The 16110-nt window shown below is 44.2% G+C and overlaps 1 protein-coding gene across 2 annotated transcripts; it reads left to right on the forward strand.

Annotated features, from left to right (window-relative positions):
- The first annotated feature begins 2524 nt into the window (after nt 1-2524).
- On the forward strand, nt 2525-12551 carry LOC144328850 (uncharacterized). Of its 2 annotated transcripts, XM_077933875.1 has the most exons (6): nt 2525-3009; nt 6989-7130; nt 7722-7767; nt 9830-9916; nt 10019-10079; nt 10927-11027. In XM_077933875.1, the coding sequence occupies exons 1-5, from the start codon at nt 2815-2817 to the stop codon at nt 10029-10031; spliced, it is 483 nt and encodes a 160-aa protein (XP_077790001.1). In that variant the 5' UTR covers nt 2525-2814; the 3' UTR covers nt 10032-10079; nt 10927-11027. The 2 variants fall into 2 exon arrangements, with proteins under 2 accessions (XP_077790001.1, XP_077790000.1); XM_077933874.1 differs by lacking the exon at nt 10019-10079 and having other exon boundaries at nt 10927-12551.
- Nucleotides 12552-16110: the final 3559 nt, after the last annotated feature.

Raw genomic sequence — 16110 nt, forward strand, 5'->3', positions numbered from 1 at the left:
TTGTATAACAGCACGGGGAACATTTACAGCCTAGCAGGCTGGCTCCTCAACCACCACGCCCACCAGTAGGCCACTTTGACTGATAGGCAGGGTTGCCTGATCTCATTACTGTTGGTTCAAGGAAAAATAAATTCCTGGACACCAAGATCAAAGTTTGAGGCAAGTACTCTTTAGTGAGAGAATCTCAGCAGAGGCTTAAAATGACAAAATATGCAGCAATGTGAAGTGTGGAAATATAGACTGTTAGACCTTTAAAATGTGCCCTTTAAAGTTTCTTCCAGAATCCCCCTCTTCCTCTAGCATAGAAAAAGCCTACACATTTGGTAAGTTAAAAATGGTTTCCTTACAAACTCCAAAGATCAGGTTCATGTGTTTACCCATTTAGCATTTAGAAAAAGTTGCACAGACAGTAAAATTTGACTTGGTTACAGCAGTGAAAGTTCCTGAGTTGTTGGTCTAGGAACTCAACAGTGGCTTGTAAGAGCCATACAGTCTGAGCTGCAGCAACCAACAGATTTGGTGGCTTTACCAAAGGAATAGCACACACCAATAACTACATTTAGAAAGGGCAAGATTAGATGTAGAGGCACAAAGCATTTTTTTAAAAAAAATCAAGACACATTGCACTCTGCTCCGCTTCCCCTTTCTTTCTGCCCAGGGTGGCCCTGCCCTCTGCCTGCACCTCAGAGCTGGCGTGTCACATAGGGCTGGGCCACAGCTGTTGCTATGAGCTGCCCAAGGGAGGAGACTGGCAGCAGTAGCCATGGAGAAGCAACAAGATGCTCTCTTGCATTCGCCACTGTCACCACCACAGTTACTCAGGACAAGTGCTGGTGGCACTGGTGACATTCCAGGATCAAATCTGAAACGGGTGGCTTTTGTAATTCTGGGACTGTCCCAGGAAAAAAGGGACACTTGGAGGTTATATAATGGGCAATTGAAAAAACTCTGTTCTTATTTCTTATGGCTCTTTATCTTTGGACCAGACAGGATGCCTTGAAATAGAGGACTGTCCTCTGACAGCCCTTCAAAACAGATAACTGTCATTTAGTACTTGAGATGCATGTCCACTCTGCCACACATGGAGCTCCTTATCTGGACCAGGGTGTAGAATTTCCCAAGTGTGCTGTTAGCTGATTGTCTCTGGAAATGCTAGCTAAAATGGATTCCATTTTCTTTAAAAACCCTCTGGAAATTGTAGCATTAAAAAGCTAATATCGCCACACGATGGCAGCATGGTATAAGGATGGCTCTTTATCACTGCTTCTAACATGGCCACTCTATCATCAGAGGACAAAATATAGGCTACAACCCACCCATCAATTTCCAGTGGGCCAGCCCAGTGCAGAGTGATGCGTTAGAGTAGGCGTAATTTGCTGACTGTTATTACTTCTGTCAGCAATTGAGCTGCAGCATATTGAATGATGCTGATGCTGATAAACAGTAGAATGAGTGCACAAATTGGTAGATAAGAACTGCAAACAAGTACATTTGTATATTATTACTATTATTAATTAAATTTGTATACTACTCTTCATCTATAGATGTCAGGGAGGTTCACAACACAAAAACACAAGATTAAAAAACACACCAGAGCTGATGGCAGATGGAGCCAACTGATTCTGTTTGGTTTATTGACATTCAATGGGCAATTGGTCCAACTCTACTTAAAGCAGCTTTCTATGTTCCTCTCTTTTCCTCTGAAGGATCATAGAACCATAGAATTGTAGATTTGGAAGGGAGCACGAGGATCATCTAGTCCAACCCCCTGCAATGCAGGGATCTTTTGCCCAATGTGGAGCTCAAGCCCACAACCCTAACATTAAGAGTCTCATGCTCTACCGACTGAGCTATCCCAGCAAAAACAGTTTCTTTTCACATGTAATAAAATTATTAGGAACATAATTTTTTGCTCCAGTTTTCTTAGCAGCGAGATCTCCATTGCTAACAAGAAACTCAGAATTATATATGAAACCTATATGTTGAGAGGATGCGGGTGGCGCTGTGGGTTAAACCACAGAGCTCAGAAGGTCGGCAGTTCAAATCCCCGCGACGGGGTGAGCTCCCGTTGCTCGGTCCCTGCTCCTGCCAACCTAGCAGTTCGAAAGTATGTCAAAGTGCAAGTAGATAAATAGGTACTGCACTGGCGGGAAGGTAAACGGCATTTCCGTGCGCTGCTCTGGTTTGCCAGAAGTGGCTTAGTCATGCTGGCCACATGACCCGGAAGCTGTACGCCGGCTCCCTCGGCCAATAAAGCGAGATGAGTGCTGCATTCCCAGAGTCGTCTGTGACTGGACCTAATGGTCAGGGGTCCCTCTACCTTTATATGTTGAGAAATGAGCTGAAAACATAGGGGTCAAAAATGCTTTTTTAAAAAATGTTCATAGCTGATGGGTTGCATAATGGCCACTCAAATCAGAGAGAAGCCGAGAAGCTTAACATGAACTTTTTTGTTCTTAAAATATGAGCTGTTGAGAAGCTCCCTGAAGGAAAAGTCACCATTCCCCTCTTTCTGTTTAGGTGGGATTGCTGGCTTATCCCCCACATCACTATATGTTGTTGAAAGCTGCATCTGTTGAATTTCTGTCTACCGTGCAGCCAAAGCACGGAAGCCTTGCTGGGGAAGAAAAAGCAATGGACCCATACAAAAGGAAAACTGTCCCCCCCCCCCTCTTTTTTGCTTCCACGAGCAGTGCATATTTTTCTTTTTCTTGCTGCCCATAAATCAGAGGTAGAAGCCACACTGAGCACCTGCCTGCTGACGGGAAGATCTGGGCTTGAGCGCAAACTGTGAATGGGATCCGGAGGAGGGGAATGAAGCAGTCTGTTCTTCGCTGGAGTAAAAAACTGGCTAGCAAGAAGCATGCGAGAGGAAGCAGGGGCATGAAAGTGGCTACAATGCAGAGGAAAGCGACAAGAAGGAGCCAGGCAGGTCCTGAGGAGATCAGGGAGGCTCTTCTTCCCCAGAGGATTAAGAAAACCTCTCTTTCCGAGTGGAGCAGATGGGAGGTGAGTGACCAAGGATAGGGACTTGGGGCTATGGTTCACTTTCTGGGTCATCTCTGCTCAAAGGCAGAAAGGATAGCCATGATTATTACAGTATTTGTCGTGGGTGGCAGGGGCAGTACCAAAGTATGCATAAGTGGGAGCTGCAACAAATTGTTGCAGCATGGACTGCTCCTGTTCAGGAACCCCCCCCGCCAGCAAGCTGTGCCCTGTTCCAGAGCACTCCTTTCCATTTCACCTCCCCCAACCCTTTTCTCTCCCCCTGCCCACCCCAGCAGTCAATATTCCATGCCAAATGGCCACACTCAGTCTTCGTTGGACTGCTTTTGGTTTTTCTTCCCTCTCCTTTTAAAGGGTTTATATTTGTAAATTTTTTTTGAACTTCTGCAAATCTCAGGGTTCCCCTAATCCTGATTCCTCCTCTCCCTTATGTAGGAATGTTGCCATTTTTTTGCTGCATAAGGATTCACACGGTGAATTAGTTTAGTGTTAGTACTTTGGATGAGAGTAACAGACACGCTGTATCCCTGCCAGTTCGCTGCTATTACACTATGAATTTTAGACAGTAAAGCAACAAAGGGCAGGGATCTGTGTTCTTCTTGTTCCGCTGTAAGTGCCCAGCACAATGAACGTAGTAGTAGTAATAATAATAATAATAATAATAATTTTATTTATATCCCTCCCAATGGGCTGAGTTTCCCCAGCCACTCTGGGCGGCTCCCAATCGAGTGTTAAAAACAATACAGCATTAAATATTAAAAACTTCCCTAAACAGGGCTGCCTTCAGTTGTCTTTTAAAGATAATATAGCTGCTTATTTCCTTCACATCTTAAGGGAGGGCGTTCCACAGGGCGGGCGCCACTACCGAGAAGGCCCTCTGTCTGGTCCCCTGTAACCTCACTTCCCACAATGAGGGAACCGCCAGAAGGCCCTCGGCTCTGGATCTCAGTGTCCGGGCTGAACGGTGGGGGTGGAGATGCTCCTTCAGGTATACATGACCGAAGCCGTTTAGGGCTTTAAAGGTCAGCACCAACACTTTAAATTGTGCTCGGAAACGTACTGGGAGCCATTATTATGTAGCAGTAGTAATAATGCAACCAACAACAGTGCTAAAGATGATGGTGTTGACGCCACCCACTGTGCAGCTGAGAAACTCCAGAGTCCAAGCCTTTCTTGTTCATAGAAACATAGGAAGCTGCCTTATATTGACTGTCCATCTAAACTGCCTAGACAATTTGATGCCACCCAGATGTTTTGGTCTACAACTGCTGTCAACCCCAACCAGTAGGGCCAATGGTCAGGGATGATGGGAGTTGTAGTCCATATTTGGAGGGGCACCATGTTGGCTACACTAAATGGCAGAGGCTTTCCAGAATCTCGGACAGGAGGTTTTCCCAGCCCTTACCTGCACATGCCGGGAATTGAACCCCGCAAAGCCTGTGCTCCACAACTGAGCTATGGTCCTCCTTCTCCAACGGAATGGTTTTCTGCCCTCTTGCTCCAGGCTTCAGGAAATGCTACGCCCATGAGACCAGTGCAAGGCTAATTCCACATAATATTTCACCAATAACCCATATCAGTAGACAAATGCTGGATTAGTAAAGGTAAAGGGACCCCTGATAATTAGGTCCAGTCGTGGCCGACTCTGGGGTTGCGGCGCTCATCTCGCTTTATTGGCTGAGGGAGCCAGTGTACAGCTTCCGGGTCATGTGGCCAGCATGACTAAGCCGCTTCTGGCGAACCAGAGCAGCGCACGGAAACACCGTTTACCTTCCTGCCAGAGCGGTACCTATTTATCTACTTGCACTCTGATGTGCTTTCGAACTGCTAGGTTGGCAGGAGCAGGGTCTGAGCAACGGGAGCTCACCCCGTCGCGGGGATTCAAACCGCCAACCTTCTGATCGGCAAGTCCTAGGCTCTGTGGTTTAACCCACAGGCCACCCGCGTCCCTAATGCTGGATTAGATGGGCCAATGGTCTTGAGTTGGTTTAAGGCAGATTCCCATATCCCCCCTCAACTTTCTCACTGCTGATACATATCTCTGTTTTCCTGTTTCCTGCTTCCTATTTAATTTTCAAATGCTACAAATAGAACCTGCCTCCTGACAACAAAGATAACAAAAAGAAAAATAGCTCTCATTGAGCTACATCCAGAATGAACACATTTAAAGGCATCAAGCACTTTTAGTCAGGAAATCAACAGGTAGAGGAGAAACAATCATTGCATATCAAGGCTGCAAGGGTCCTATTTTCTAAAGCCTCATTCAAAGTGGTACCCACCTTTTGCTTCGGACAGGGTGATCCATTACCCTTTGTAACAGCTTGTCATTGAAAACATCTGTGTGCCCTATGATAAAAGCACATTTGTCATGCTTAAAGGACTTAGATGGGCTTTATCTAAGAAGGAGCTGTCTAACAGCAATTTGAGTCCATTGTGAAAGGCAGAGATTTCTTAGGTTTGATACTGTTTGCTTTGCATAAATTGTCAGCCACGGCCTGCAAATATGCTGATAAGCTGGCCAATCAGTGACCTAGACAAAAGAAGTCTGTGCTCCTCATTTATCACATAGAAGTGGGGAATTGCAATAACCCAACTAAAGAGACGTCCATCCATCCAGGCATATTAGAAAACCATTTATTAAGAACTAAAACCATTTATTAAGAACTCAAAAGTCCACAATAACTAGTGTTCTAGCCGTGGCAGTATCTCCTAAATTGCTTTCTTAAAATGAATTCCATTGTTCTAAATGATCTCTTATTGGATGCAACAAGTAGTGGCTCTGGATGAAGATCACAATCCCATTGGCATCCAAAGAAGCAGCCAGCCATTGCAGAATCATAGAATTGTATGGTTGGAAGGGACCATGAAGGGTCATCTAGTCCAACCCACTGCAATACAAGAATCGTTTTGCACAACCCTGAGATTAAGAGTCTCATGCTCTCCCAACTGAGCTCTCCCGCAGAAGGTCTTTAGAATACCATGGAGATCCAAATTCATGTACAGTACAGTGAATCATACCATTTTGTTTCCAGGCTCAATTCAAAATGCTGGTCTTAACCTTCAAAGCCCTAAATGGCTGGGGACTAAGGGAGTTATTAAAGGACTGCCTTCTCCTGCGTGGAGCTGTCCAAAATTTAACCATCTGTTTCAAAGGTCCTTTTCTGAGTGCCCTTCCAGGTGGAATTAGGTGGGTAATAACTGCTCATTGAGAGCGCCTGTTATCCCGTTTGTGGACTGTTTTGTTAGTAGTTTCGGGTGTCAGAGTTTGTGAGTGTCAGGCACTCATAATTTCTAGATTTAGTAAGTGTTAGAATGTAATCAATGCCTGGAGGTTTAAACTGGAAAGCACACACTTAATAGCCACACTTAGCTTCCCATGTCCAGCCTGATAATGGCCAAGTCATTAAGCAAACAAAGACAGGGTGGTGACCCATCAGGAAAGCCATCAAGAAGGCAAACACTCTCTGCTGGATGTGGAGGGGTAGGGGTTGAGCTCAGGGTTAGCTAGAAAAATAAAGGCCAGCAGTGGAGCTTCAGGTTAGCAGCTTTTGCTTGATGTGAGCTGGAGGAAAATCGTTTCAGTTTGTTAAAGTCGGAAAGCTGGTGAGAGGGCCAGAGCCACATTTTGGAGCATGTTCGATTTCTGTTTGTTTCTGAGGCTTGCAGCAACAGAAGACGCAGAACCCTCTTAGAGTGTAATGCTGGGAGCCCGTCCATCATAGGACCCTAACCCTAACCTCACAAACCTATAATTTCTAGCACCTATTACAAGCTACGGTTTTCAGGATTTTTTGGGGGCGGGGGCTGGGGGGTTAAAATATACGGTGTGTGTACCCAGGATAGAAGAAAGAGTGAAAGGAGAATGACTGTGAGACAGAGGGAGGAGGAGAAACATTTCTACGGTAACCAGCCTGGGGATTAGTGGTCTTTGGTCTAAAAATACTACTAGCAAACCTCTCAGTCCTTTCTTCTTTCTTTACAGCTGGTGGCTATCATTGGTTCCATCTTTCTTCTGCTTTACATCATGCTGTGTTATGAGAACTTCCATTTCCATGTGGCTCACATGTACGCTCATCTAGGGTACCCCAGTGCCCAGCACATTGTGGGACAGAGATACCTAAAAGGTAATATTTAACTTTGGTCGCCATCAGATGACTTCTGTGCCCAATTATCAACCTTTGAATTTGTGAAAAGGACATCAGTGTAGATCTAGGCTACCCGTGATTGAACTTGAACTTCTTTTTTGCACCAAATAGAGAACAAGAACATTGCAAAACATTAGATAAATAATCTGGGCTTCTTGATTAGATGGAAGATCTCTGTGTGTACATGGACCCTTTCAGATATTAGGCTGAATGTGTGGGCTTGCAGCAGCTGTTGCACAGCAGGATCACAAGTGCATCCTGGTTCCCCCTCTGTATTTTCAGCTACTGTGATAGCTGTCCCTAATATTTTGGATAATAGGGGTAGGCTTTTCACCTAACAGGCCTGTATTGTGAGGTTGTCAACTGATCATCAAAAGATGGTCTGGCGTGTTGCTTTAACAGCAACTTGCGGAAATGAGCCAAGCCAAGTTTTTCAAAGCATGGAGATGTTCAGTATCACCACTGCCTGCTAAGGTCTGTAAACCAAGCTGCCCTTAACAATGCAGGAGCAAGGACCAGTAAAAAAAAAAGTTAGCAACCATATTGATTGTGACTTTGCCTCATTGCTAGGCGCTGGTGTGGAAAAGAATGAAGAGAAAGCCATGCAGTGGTTCAGGTGAGAAGCGGGTAATGATTCGTTCTCTTGTTGTTGTTGGCATCCGTCTGTCTCAGGAGACAATGGAGGAGTGAACCTTTGGGGGTGAAGTCAAACTGTTGGAAGTTTGCAGTGCCTGCTGTGGCTATTTATTAAAAATCCAGTGGTACCTCGGGTTAAGTGCTTAATTCGTTCCGGAGGTCCGTTCTTAACCTGAAACTGTTCTTATCCTGTAGCACCACTTTAGCTAATGGGGCCTCCTGCTGCCGCCATACCACTGGAGCACAATTTCTGGGTTAATGGAGTCTGTAACTTGAAGCGTATGTAACCTGACGCGTATGTAACCTGAGGTACCACTGTAAATAAATCCATAGCTGTCCAGAGTTCCAGGGCCAATGGGAGGAACAGCAAAGTAACCATTTCCTGGTATTTTGGTTTCTAAAACTCCCCTGTTTATGAAAAGGCATAGTGAGGGATCTGAGGGCTTAATTCCAACAACAAGTGCATCTTGTGAATAAGAAGTAAGAATTAAATGACTGCACCTGCCAGTATTGCAATTAGGTACCGTAATTTTAGCCTCTGGGTTTGGGATAGCTATCCATAGGATGGCTCAGTTGGTAGAGCATGAGATCCTTAATCTCAGGGTCATCTCAGCCCCACCTTGAGCAAAGGTTTCCTGCATTGCAGTGGGTTGAACTAGATCACCCTTTTGGTCCCATGATTCCATGAAATAGTCTTAAGAGTGTTTCCCTCACATACATTTTGATGTGTCAAGCCAGTCCTGCTGCATTTGGGGGTCCTCCTGCTCAATCCGCTACATGGGGCCCTGGACATCTGCCCCCAAACCCTGCCTTGATGGTATCACTAACACCTGCTGAATTTAAGAACAAAAGAAGAGCTCAGCTGGATCAGACCAAAGGCCCCTTTTGCCTCACACTCTGTTCTAACAGTGGCCAACCAGATGGCCTTGGAAAGCCTGCAAGCTGAACCTGAGTTCAACAGCACTTTCCTCACCTGCGGCTCCCAGAATCTGGGATTCAAAGGCATATGGGAGGTAGAACATAGCCAACGTGTCTAGTAGCCACGGATAGTAGCTAAATGCCTTTGCCCTTGATCGCCCTTCCTCTGCTAAATCCTGCAGCCGGGCATGCTCGACCTATCTCTTCAACATGCTTCCTAAATGTTTCTCCATTAAGCACCTTGATATGAAGAAGTAATCGATGAGAATAATTTATTCTAGCTGTAGTAATTGAGCTTATAGCCATCTGGAGAGCGGTTTGAAGGTCCCACGCCAGCAGGAAGTCCAGATGGGACAGGGTTTTTTTTTAGGGTGGCCAGTTATGCATTGCCGAAACAGATTTGGATAGCCAAAAAGAAGAGGACAAAGGAGGATGTCAGTTTGTACATGGTAATTTATAAGTATAGACGCAAATTAAGAAATAATTGCCATGATTTAAATAAAAACACAATACATCTCATTACAGTACAGAATACACTAGGTGACCTGTGTGCCTGCTCAGTCTGTTGACCAGGCACTCCTGACTGTGGATGGGCAACTTCAAGGCTTTTACTGTCCTCTTTTATGGTTCCTTAACTGTAAACCAGACTTCTCAACAGTCCTCAAATTGAGGATGACGTTAAATAAAGGGCTGTTCTCTATGAGGCCTTCAAAATGGAGGTCTAGTCTCTGTAAAATAGGACACATGGTCACCGTAAGATTTCTTTGGACTTATACTGCCTGCACTTAATTCACCTCTGGTGTGGGATCTTTGGGCCTAGCTAGGTATGGATGCATAACACACATATGTTTAAAGCCCCCACCCCACCCCCAAGAATTCTGGGACCTATAATTGGTTAAGAGTGTGGGGATTGTAGTTCTGAGAGGGGTAAACTACAGTTCCCAGAATTCTCCCCCAATCTCCCTCACAAGTTGGTGTCTCTGGTGTGGCAGTAAAGGTGTTTCAAGCATGCCCCCGTTTCCTCAGCGAAATGTTGGAAGGTGCCACATTCTGCAAGTCTGTCTGACCTGGTCACCATGTTGACCCTAATTTGGAGCCTCCTTCCTTTGTCTTCTCTCTTTCAGACAAGCAGCAGAGCAAGGCCACCCACACTCCTCTTTCAACCTGGCTGTGGGGAAACTGAAGAACATGACAACTATCCTTGAAGAAGGGTATGTTTCATTTCTTTCTGCTCCTAGGGCTATAGTCAAGCAAAGTTCTCCCTTCTCCATGAACATGTTCATGACCAACCCTCCTTGTCTTTCTCTGACTAGAAACTTTCCTTAAATTTTGATTGTGCTTCTTCTCTGTCTGGATACAAGACAAAATGAGGGTGTGAGTATGCATAGCCTATAGCACAAATTCAACCATTTTTGCCTCAAGCCCTGTCCACTGTCAGCATATGTCCCCCAGAAAACTAGCCAGATGGGAATGCAGCCCTTGAGCTCAACAAGGTTCCTCGTCTCTCTTTGAAGTGCTGTTCAGTCCAAGTGTGAATTAAAGATAAAGAACCCCAAGAAGGGAGAGCAGGGCTGGATCTAGACACATCAAAGAAGTGTTTCAATTAAACACGTTGTAAATTTAAGGTAGGGTTGCCCCATGTCCTCTTTTTCCAGGACACGTCCTCTTTTTCATGATGAGAGTCGTCACAGAGATCCATAATTAAAAGCAGAAGTCGGCAAAGGTGTCCTATTTTTCGCTCTTCAAAATATGGCAACCCTAACAGGGAAACCCGGTAGGGAAAGACAGGACTCCACAGCGCCATCTGGTGTCTCAGTGTTATATTGCATATACAATGCTTTTTCTTTGCCAGTCAAGCTGAGTCCCAGGAGGGGGCTTCAAGTTGCCCATCAACAAGTAGCTCCCCACAGCAGACTAAGCAGGCATGCACCTGCTGTTACTTGGTCACAGTCTTGCTCCTCACTGGTGAGGTGTATTATTATTTTTGCTTATATTCTGTTAGTTATTTCTTAATTTGCATTGTATGCAATAGCATGTGCAAATGTTATGCAAATCTGCACCAGTCTTTATTTTTTTGGCAATGCATCGGACACACCAATGGGCATCACTACAAATGTATAGATAATGAAGAAGCAACACAAGCACAAAACTGCCCATTCCCACACTGTTCTCATTTCTCCTCTCTGTCTGCCTGTTTATCTGATAATTGCATATCTTCCAGGGATGTAGAAAAGCTTCTGAATGTAGCTGCTGGTCATGGACTCCAAGAGGCCCAAAATCTCCTGGATAACATCCGAAACAGACATCTACCCTGAGAGACCAGGGCTATTGAACAACATGGTTCCCAAGTATATTTGTGTGTTTTGGTTCTGCTTGTGTTTCTGCTGCTTCCTTATATGTGGAGTTAATTGGCATGATTTACTGTACGGTGCAGGAAGAAATACCCCATTCATGACAACACGGTGTACCAGACAGCGTGGTTTAGGATTTAAGGCCATCACTGGAGCAGTAGAATTTATTTATGCATTGTAATAGTCGGCTGTGACAGAAGCGAACATGGCGCATCTTTACCATGCAATCTATAATGGAAATTACCTTCATTTAGCATTCACTATGGCTTAACAGCTGCACTTTTCACAATGCAAGTAGCTGGGGGAACTAATTACATTGAACAGAAGCTGCCTCCACATTCATGATACCCTCATTTTCAAGCTACCAGGGGAATAATTACATTGAGCAGAAGGCACAGTTCCTAGGCCTAGATATATATGATTTTTGTGGGTAATAAAGTCTTGTTTCATGAGAAATTTCAGTCTGTGCTCTCTCATATATTTGTCACGACTGCTCGGTAAAAAAATATTTATGACGCAACATGGGGAATTTTACAAGCATGATCTGGAAGGTTGTTGCTACAGTCAAATCTGGGGTTTACAAGAGCACCTAGGAATAGGAACAGGATCACAAGGCACATGACAGAGTCCAGTTTTGAAGAGTTGCCATTTTACAGCGGTTTTTAATCAAAACTATAAGAGTTTAAGTGATGAAAGTCTGGCTCTGGGAGCTTTTTGTTGTTTCCTTTCACTTGTCATATCCTTTCACGTCCTTTCTAGTGTTCTTCTAGAACAGTGGTTCCCTATTAGCTAAGTACTGTGCACCCCATGTTTTTTCAAAAGCCAAGACCCCCTACTTTTGAAAATGTTGATATCTTGGTGGTAGTTTTTGTTATGTTCCAGGCTGCGCTCCAGTGCATTTTTGGGCACCATGCTCTCATGTGAGATGTGTGTCTGTCCGCCATATCACACATTTTGGGGAGCTGTGGTCTTGTGCAGCAGCATGGACCCCCAAAAGAGGATGTCTTGGACAGTTGATGGGTATGTGCCATGGACATCCTGTTTGGGGCTGCGAGGTATTGGAGGATATAGAATCATAGAATCATAGAGTTGGAATAGACCACCAGGGCCATCGAGTCCAACCCCCTGCCAAGCAGGAAACACCATCAGAGCACTCCTGACATATGGTTGTCAAGCCTCTGCTTAAAGACCTCCAAAGAAGGAGACTCCACCACACTCCTTGGCAGCAAATTCCCCTGTCGAACAGCTCTTACTGTCAGGAAGTTCTTCCTAATGTTTAAGTGGAATCTTCTTTCTTGTAGTTTGGATCCATTGATATGATAAAGCGATACTTGGAAAAATAGACACTCTGCTACTGAACTGTGGCCCTTCCCCTTAAGGTTTATAGAGCTGTTGTTGTTGATCTTATCATCGCCCATTGAATTTGTATACCGCCCTATACTCGCAGGTCTCAGGGTGGTTCACAACATAAAACCACAATATAAATCATCCAGCCATCTTAGTCCATTCAGGGGGGAACTGCCCCCCCCAGCAACAGTGAGCTTACTCAAAAGTTTGACCACTATTTTTCAACCCTTTGCTTCGTCCTCCTAATAATAGGATTCCTCTTTTGCTGCTTTTGATTTTAAGGTGGTGAGTTTTGGTTTAAGGATGTGACATTCCATGTAGTGAACACTAGGAGTCCCCAAAGCACTGCCTGAACTTTTCACAGGGACACAGTTCTTCGTGTAGGTCACAGCAGTACAGACAATATATATAACGCAGTGCTTCTCAAATGTGGGCCTTGGGCCCCGTTTTAGGTGGTCGCTGGCGCCCCAACCTGCCCAGGGCCTCCTCAGTTGCCTGCCCCACCCTTATTTTCATTTAATATTTGATATGACATTTTTATTCTGCTTTTCCAATAACCAACACTGAGCTCAAATCGGCTCACAATAATCATAAAAGCATCAAAAGACAACAAACATTACAACCGCTATACTATCAAGCACAAGAACATGCAAATAAAGCAAACAACAATGAATTAATCAGTTTAATAAGAACATAGTCATTCAAAATATCAAAAATTGTTCATCAAAATGATCAATACATTTCAAGATGATTAATACCCTGGAATCAAGGGACTCCTTGCTGAGTAAAGGTGGTTGGGAGACAGAGAAATACAGCATGGGTTGGGTTGAGGAGAGGAAGAACTCCCTTCTCTGAGCAGAAGGGCTGGAGGAGGTGGTGAAGGAAATCAGAAAGTGAGATAAAAGCTAATAGGTATTGGGCAATATTTTTTTTTTTACAACAAACAAGCAAACTGGGAATAGAAAGGAAGGGCATAAGAGCAGAAAAGCGTTGCAGGAGGAAGAAGTAAATGTAAAAGGACCAAAGAGGAGGTGTGAAAGAAACTGGAGTGCTGGAGGGTTAAGGGCTGAGTGTGAAGGGAGACTGGAGGAAGAAATTATAGGAGATGGGATAAAAAAAACTTTGAGAGGCATGTAGGAATGGGAAGGGGAAAATATAAGAGAGTTCTAGAGGCTCTGGGTCAACTCATTCTGCCTAAAATGAGAGCACTGAGTCACTATAATTCCAGAGCCTTTGCCTGCACTTAGGTGATGGAAAGGAAGAACTATGAAACTCCTTGCTACAGGGAAAATGTTTTGGGAAAGAATTTAGTCATTTCCTTAGATGGTTTAGATACCAGTAGAAAATGTTGCTAGTGATTGCCATCTTACTATGCCACACTCTGCTTCCATCTGCCACCATTTTGGGACTAGCTCTGTCCCTGCACAACCATGTTGTGACTGATGGACCTCAGAACTTTTCAGTCGTCTCAAGTGGGCCCTGCAGGTAAGTAAGTCTGAGAACCCCTGCACTAGTCTGAACTAAATGTGGACAGAAAATTAACCCTCTTTCTACCAGTGTCATTTGTTTCTTGTGAAAGCGAGGGGTGGTTTTGGAGACCCGGTCTTCCAGCTAACGGTAGTAGTTCTTAACTTAATAGTCTTATGTGAAAGAAAAGAAGAAAAGAAGTTCAAACATTGTATGTGAGCCCTTTGGGGAGACCAAAGTGGCACCGTCTCCACTTACAGCCAACTCAGAAGCAATTCCCATTGAGTTCAATGGGGCTTACTCTGAGGTATGTGTAGGATTGTGGCCCCATGTCTCCTCATCATGACAGTATCTTGGCTTGGAAAAATACAACTATATCAAGTCCAAGGTTGGAGAAATCCTGCTTTAATGAGATTAGTCTCCTGGGTATTTTCTGCCTAGGGCAGATAAAATGAGCTCGATAACTCTGGAAGGAGCAGACTGTTGACTCTTCCAGCCCTCTGTGATTGCTTTTCCTGTCCTCTCAGGGTTACTGAGTGGAACAATTAAAAGTGTATTGTACTGGATTGGCCCGGGAGAATGAAGCAGTACAGAGGCCAATTCTTTGGCTGAATTCCTAATACCAATCAGCAACCGATGCCATTAATTTAAGTGAAAACCACGGCCAAATGTGAATATCAAATAGGCTTGAGGTTGGTAGACGAGGTTAGAATGTGAAGATTTGAAGTTAACCGCCGCCACCCCACCCCATTGCCTTCCTGCACATCTTGCAACTCACGAATTTTCTCTAACCTCCAAATCCCTCCCCACTGTCCCTCCAGAAATAGATGTCCCTCAATAAGGACCTTTCCTCATCATGGCTCCCACCCCATCCTCTTTCCACCCTCTTCTTTACGGCATTCCAGAGGCTCCAGAAGCCTTAAATCATAGATTCATATGGCAGATGAATGGCAGATGAAGATGATGGATTTTTCGGGGATAGCCAACGTAACCGGAAGAGTCCGCGACCAGAAGGAGGAGGAGTATCAAGAAGAGTGGAATAAATTTAATGATTATCTAGTTCAATTTGTTAAGTTAAATTAATTGAAAATAGCTTGCAGATACTTACCGTAATTGGCTTAGGATTTTATTTATGTTAAGTGATGAATTAATATGTTTAATTCCATAAGGTGAAGATTTAAGGATGTTAATGTTTAAGTTAAATTTCATAAGAATTGGGATTTGGAAAACCGTTAAAAGGACATGCAATGAAATTCAACCAAGAGAAAGCGAGGAAGTCACTTAACAAAGTTAATAAGTGTGATTTTCAATAAGGCTATGGTTTATGTTTGTTTGTCTTGTGTGCTTGTTTGTCTGTTTATAATATTGTGAAAACCAATAAAATTTTTGGGGAAAAAAATAATAGATTCATAGAATTGTAAGTTGGAAGGAGTCCCTGGGTCATCTAGTCCAACACCTTGCAATGCAGAAATTAAAGTAGTCTTTCTACTGTAGTTCTCACATTTCCTCCAGACTCAAAAGGACAATACCTTGTGCCTGGTGAAATACAGTAAGCCTCCCAGATAGCACAATACTCTTTATTTATTGCCATTTATATATTACATTTATATCCCACCCCCATTCCGTCAAAGTGGTGTGCAGATACACACACACACACACACACACACACACACACACACACACACACACACTTTTCACAGGAGTAACGAAGTTGTAACTGCTACTCACTTGCTGGTGGCAAAGAGGACTTCTGCAGAGCGGTGCCCCAAAGCTTGGTTAGGCTGAGGCAGTCATTTTCCTGAGGAAAGCAGGTAATATGTTTTAATTAGCTTCTATTTCGTTTTTGCAAAATAGCTTTCAGGCTGGAGGTGCTGCAATTAAGTGAACATGATCATGAGGATGAAATTCATTAAGGGATGTACCCTGTAATTGCCTTTTCCATTTGTCACCATCTGCAGCCCAGAGAGGTGTTTCAGCCCCTTGGTACAGTCGTACCTCGGGTTAAGAACTTAATTTGTTCCGGAGGTCCGTTCTTAACCTGAAACTGTTCTTAACCTGAGGCACCACTTTAGCTAATGGGGCCTCCTGCTGCCACCGCACGATTTCTGTTCTCATCCTGAAGCAAAGTTCTTAACCTGAGGCATTATTTCTGGGTTAGCAGAGCCTGTAACCTGAAGTGACTGCAACCTGAAGCATCTGTAACCCGAGGTACCACTGTATCTAGCCCAACTAGATTAGGC

The sequence above is a fragment of the Podarcis muralis genome, chromosome 9 (genome assembly GCF_964188315.1).
Source record: "Podarcis muralis chromosome 9, rPodMur119.hap1.1, whole genome shotgun sequence".
Taxonomy (NCBI): domain Eukaryota; kingdom Metazoa; phylum Chordata; class Lepidosauria; order Squamata; family Lacertidae; genus Podarcis; species Podarcis muralis.

Coding starts and splice junctions, on each gene's coding strand:
- LOC144328850 (XM_077933874.1), top strand. CDS start 2,815: ATGAAGCAGTCTGTTCTTCGCTGGAGTAAAAAACTGGCTAGCAAGAAG. Junction 3,010..6,988: donor CCGAGTGGAGCAGATGGGAG/GTGAGTGACCAA, acceptor CTTTCTTTACAG/CTGGTGGCTATCATTGGTTC. Junction 7,768..9,829: donor AAAGCCATGCAGTGGTTCAG/GTGAGAAGCGGG, acceptor TCTCTCTTTCAG/ACAAGCAGCAGAGCAAGGCC.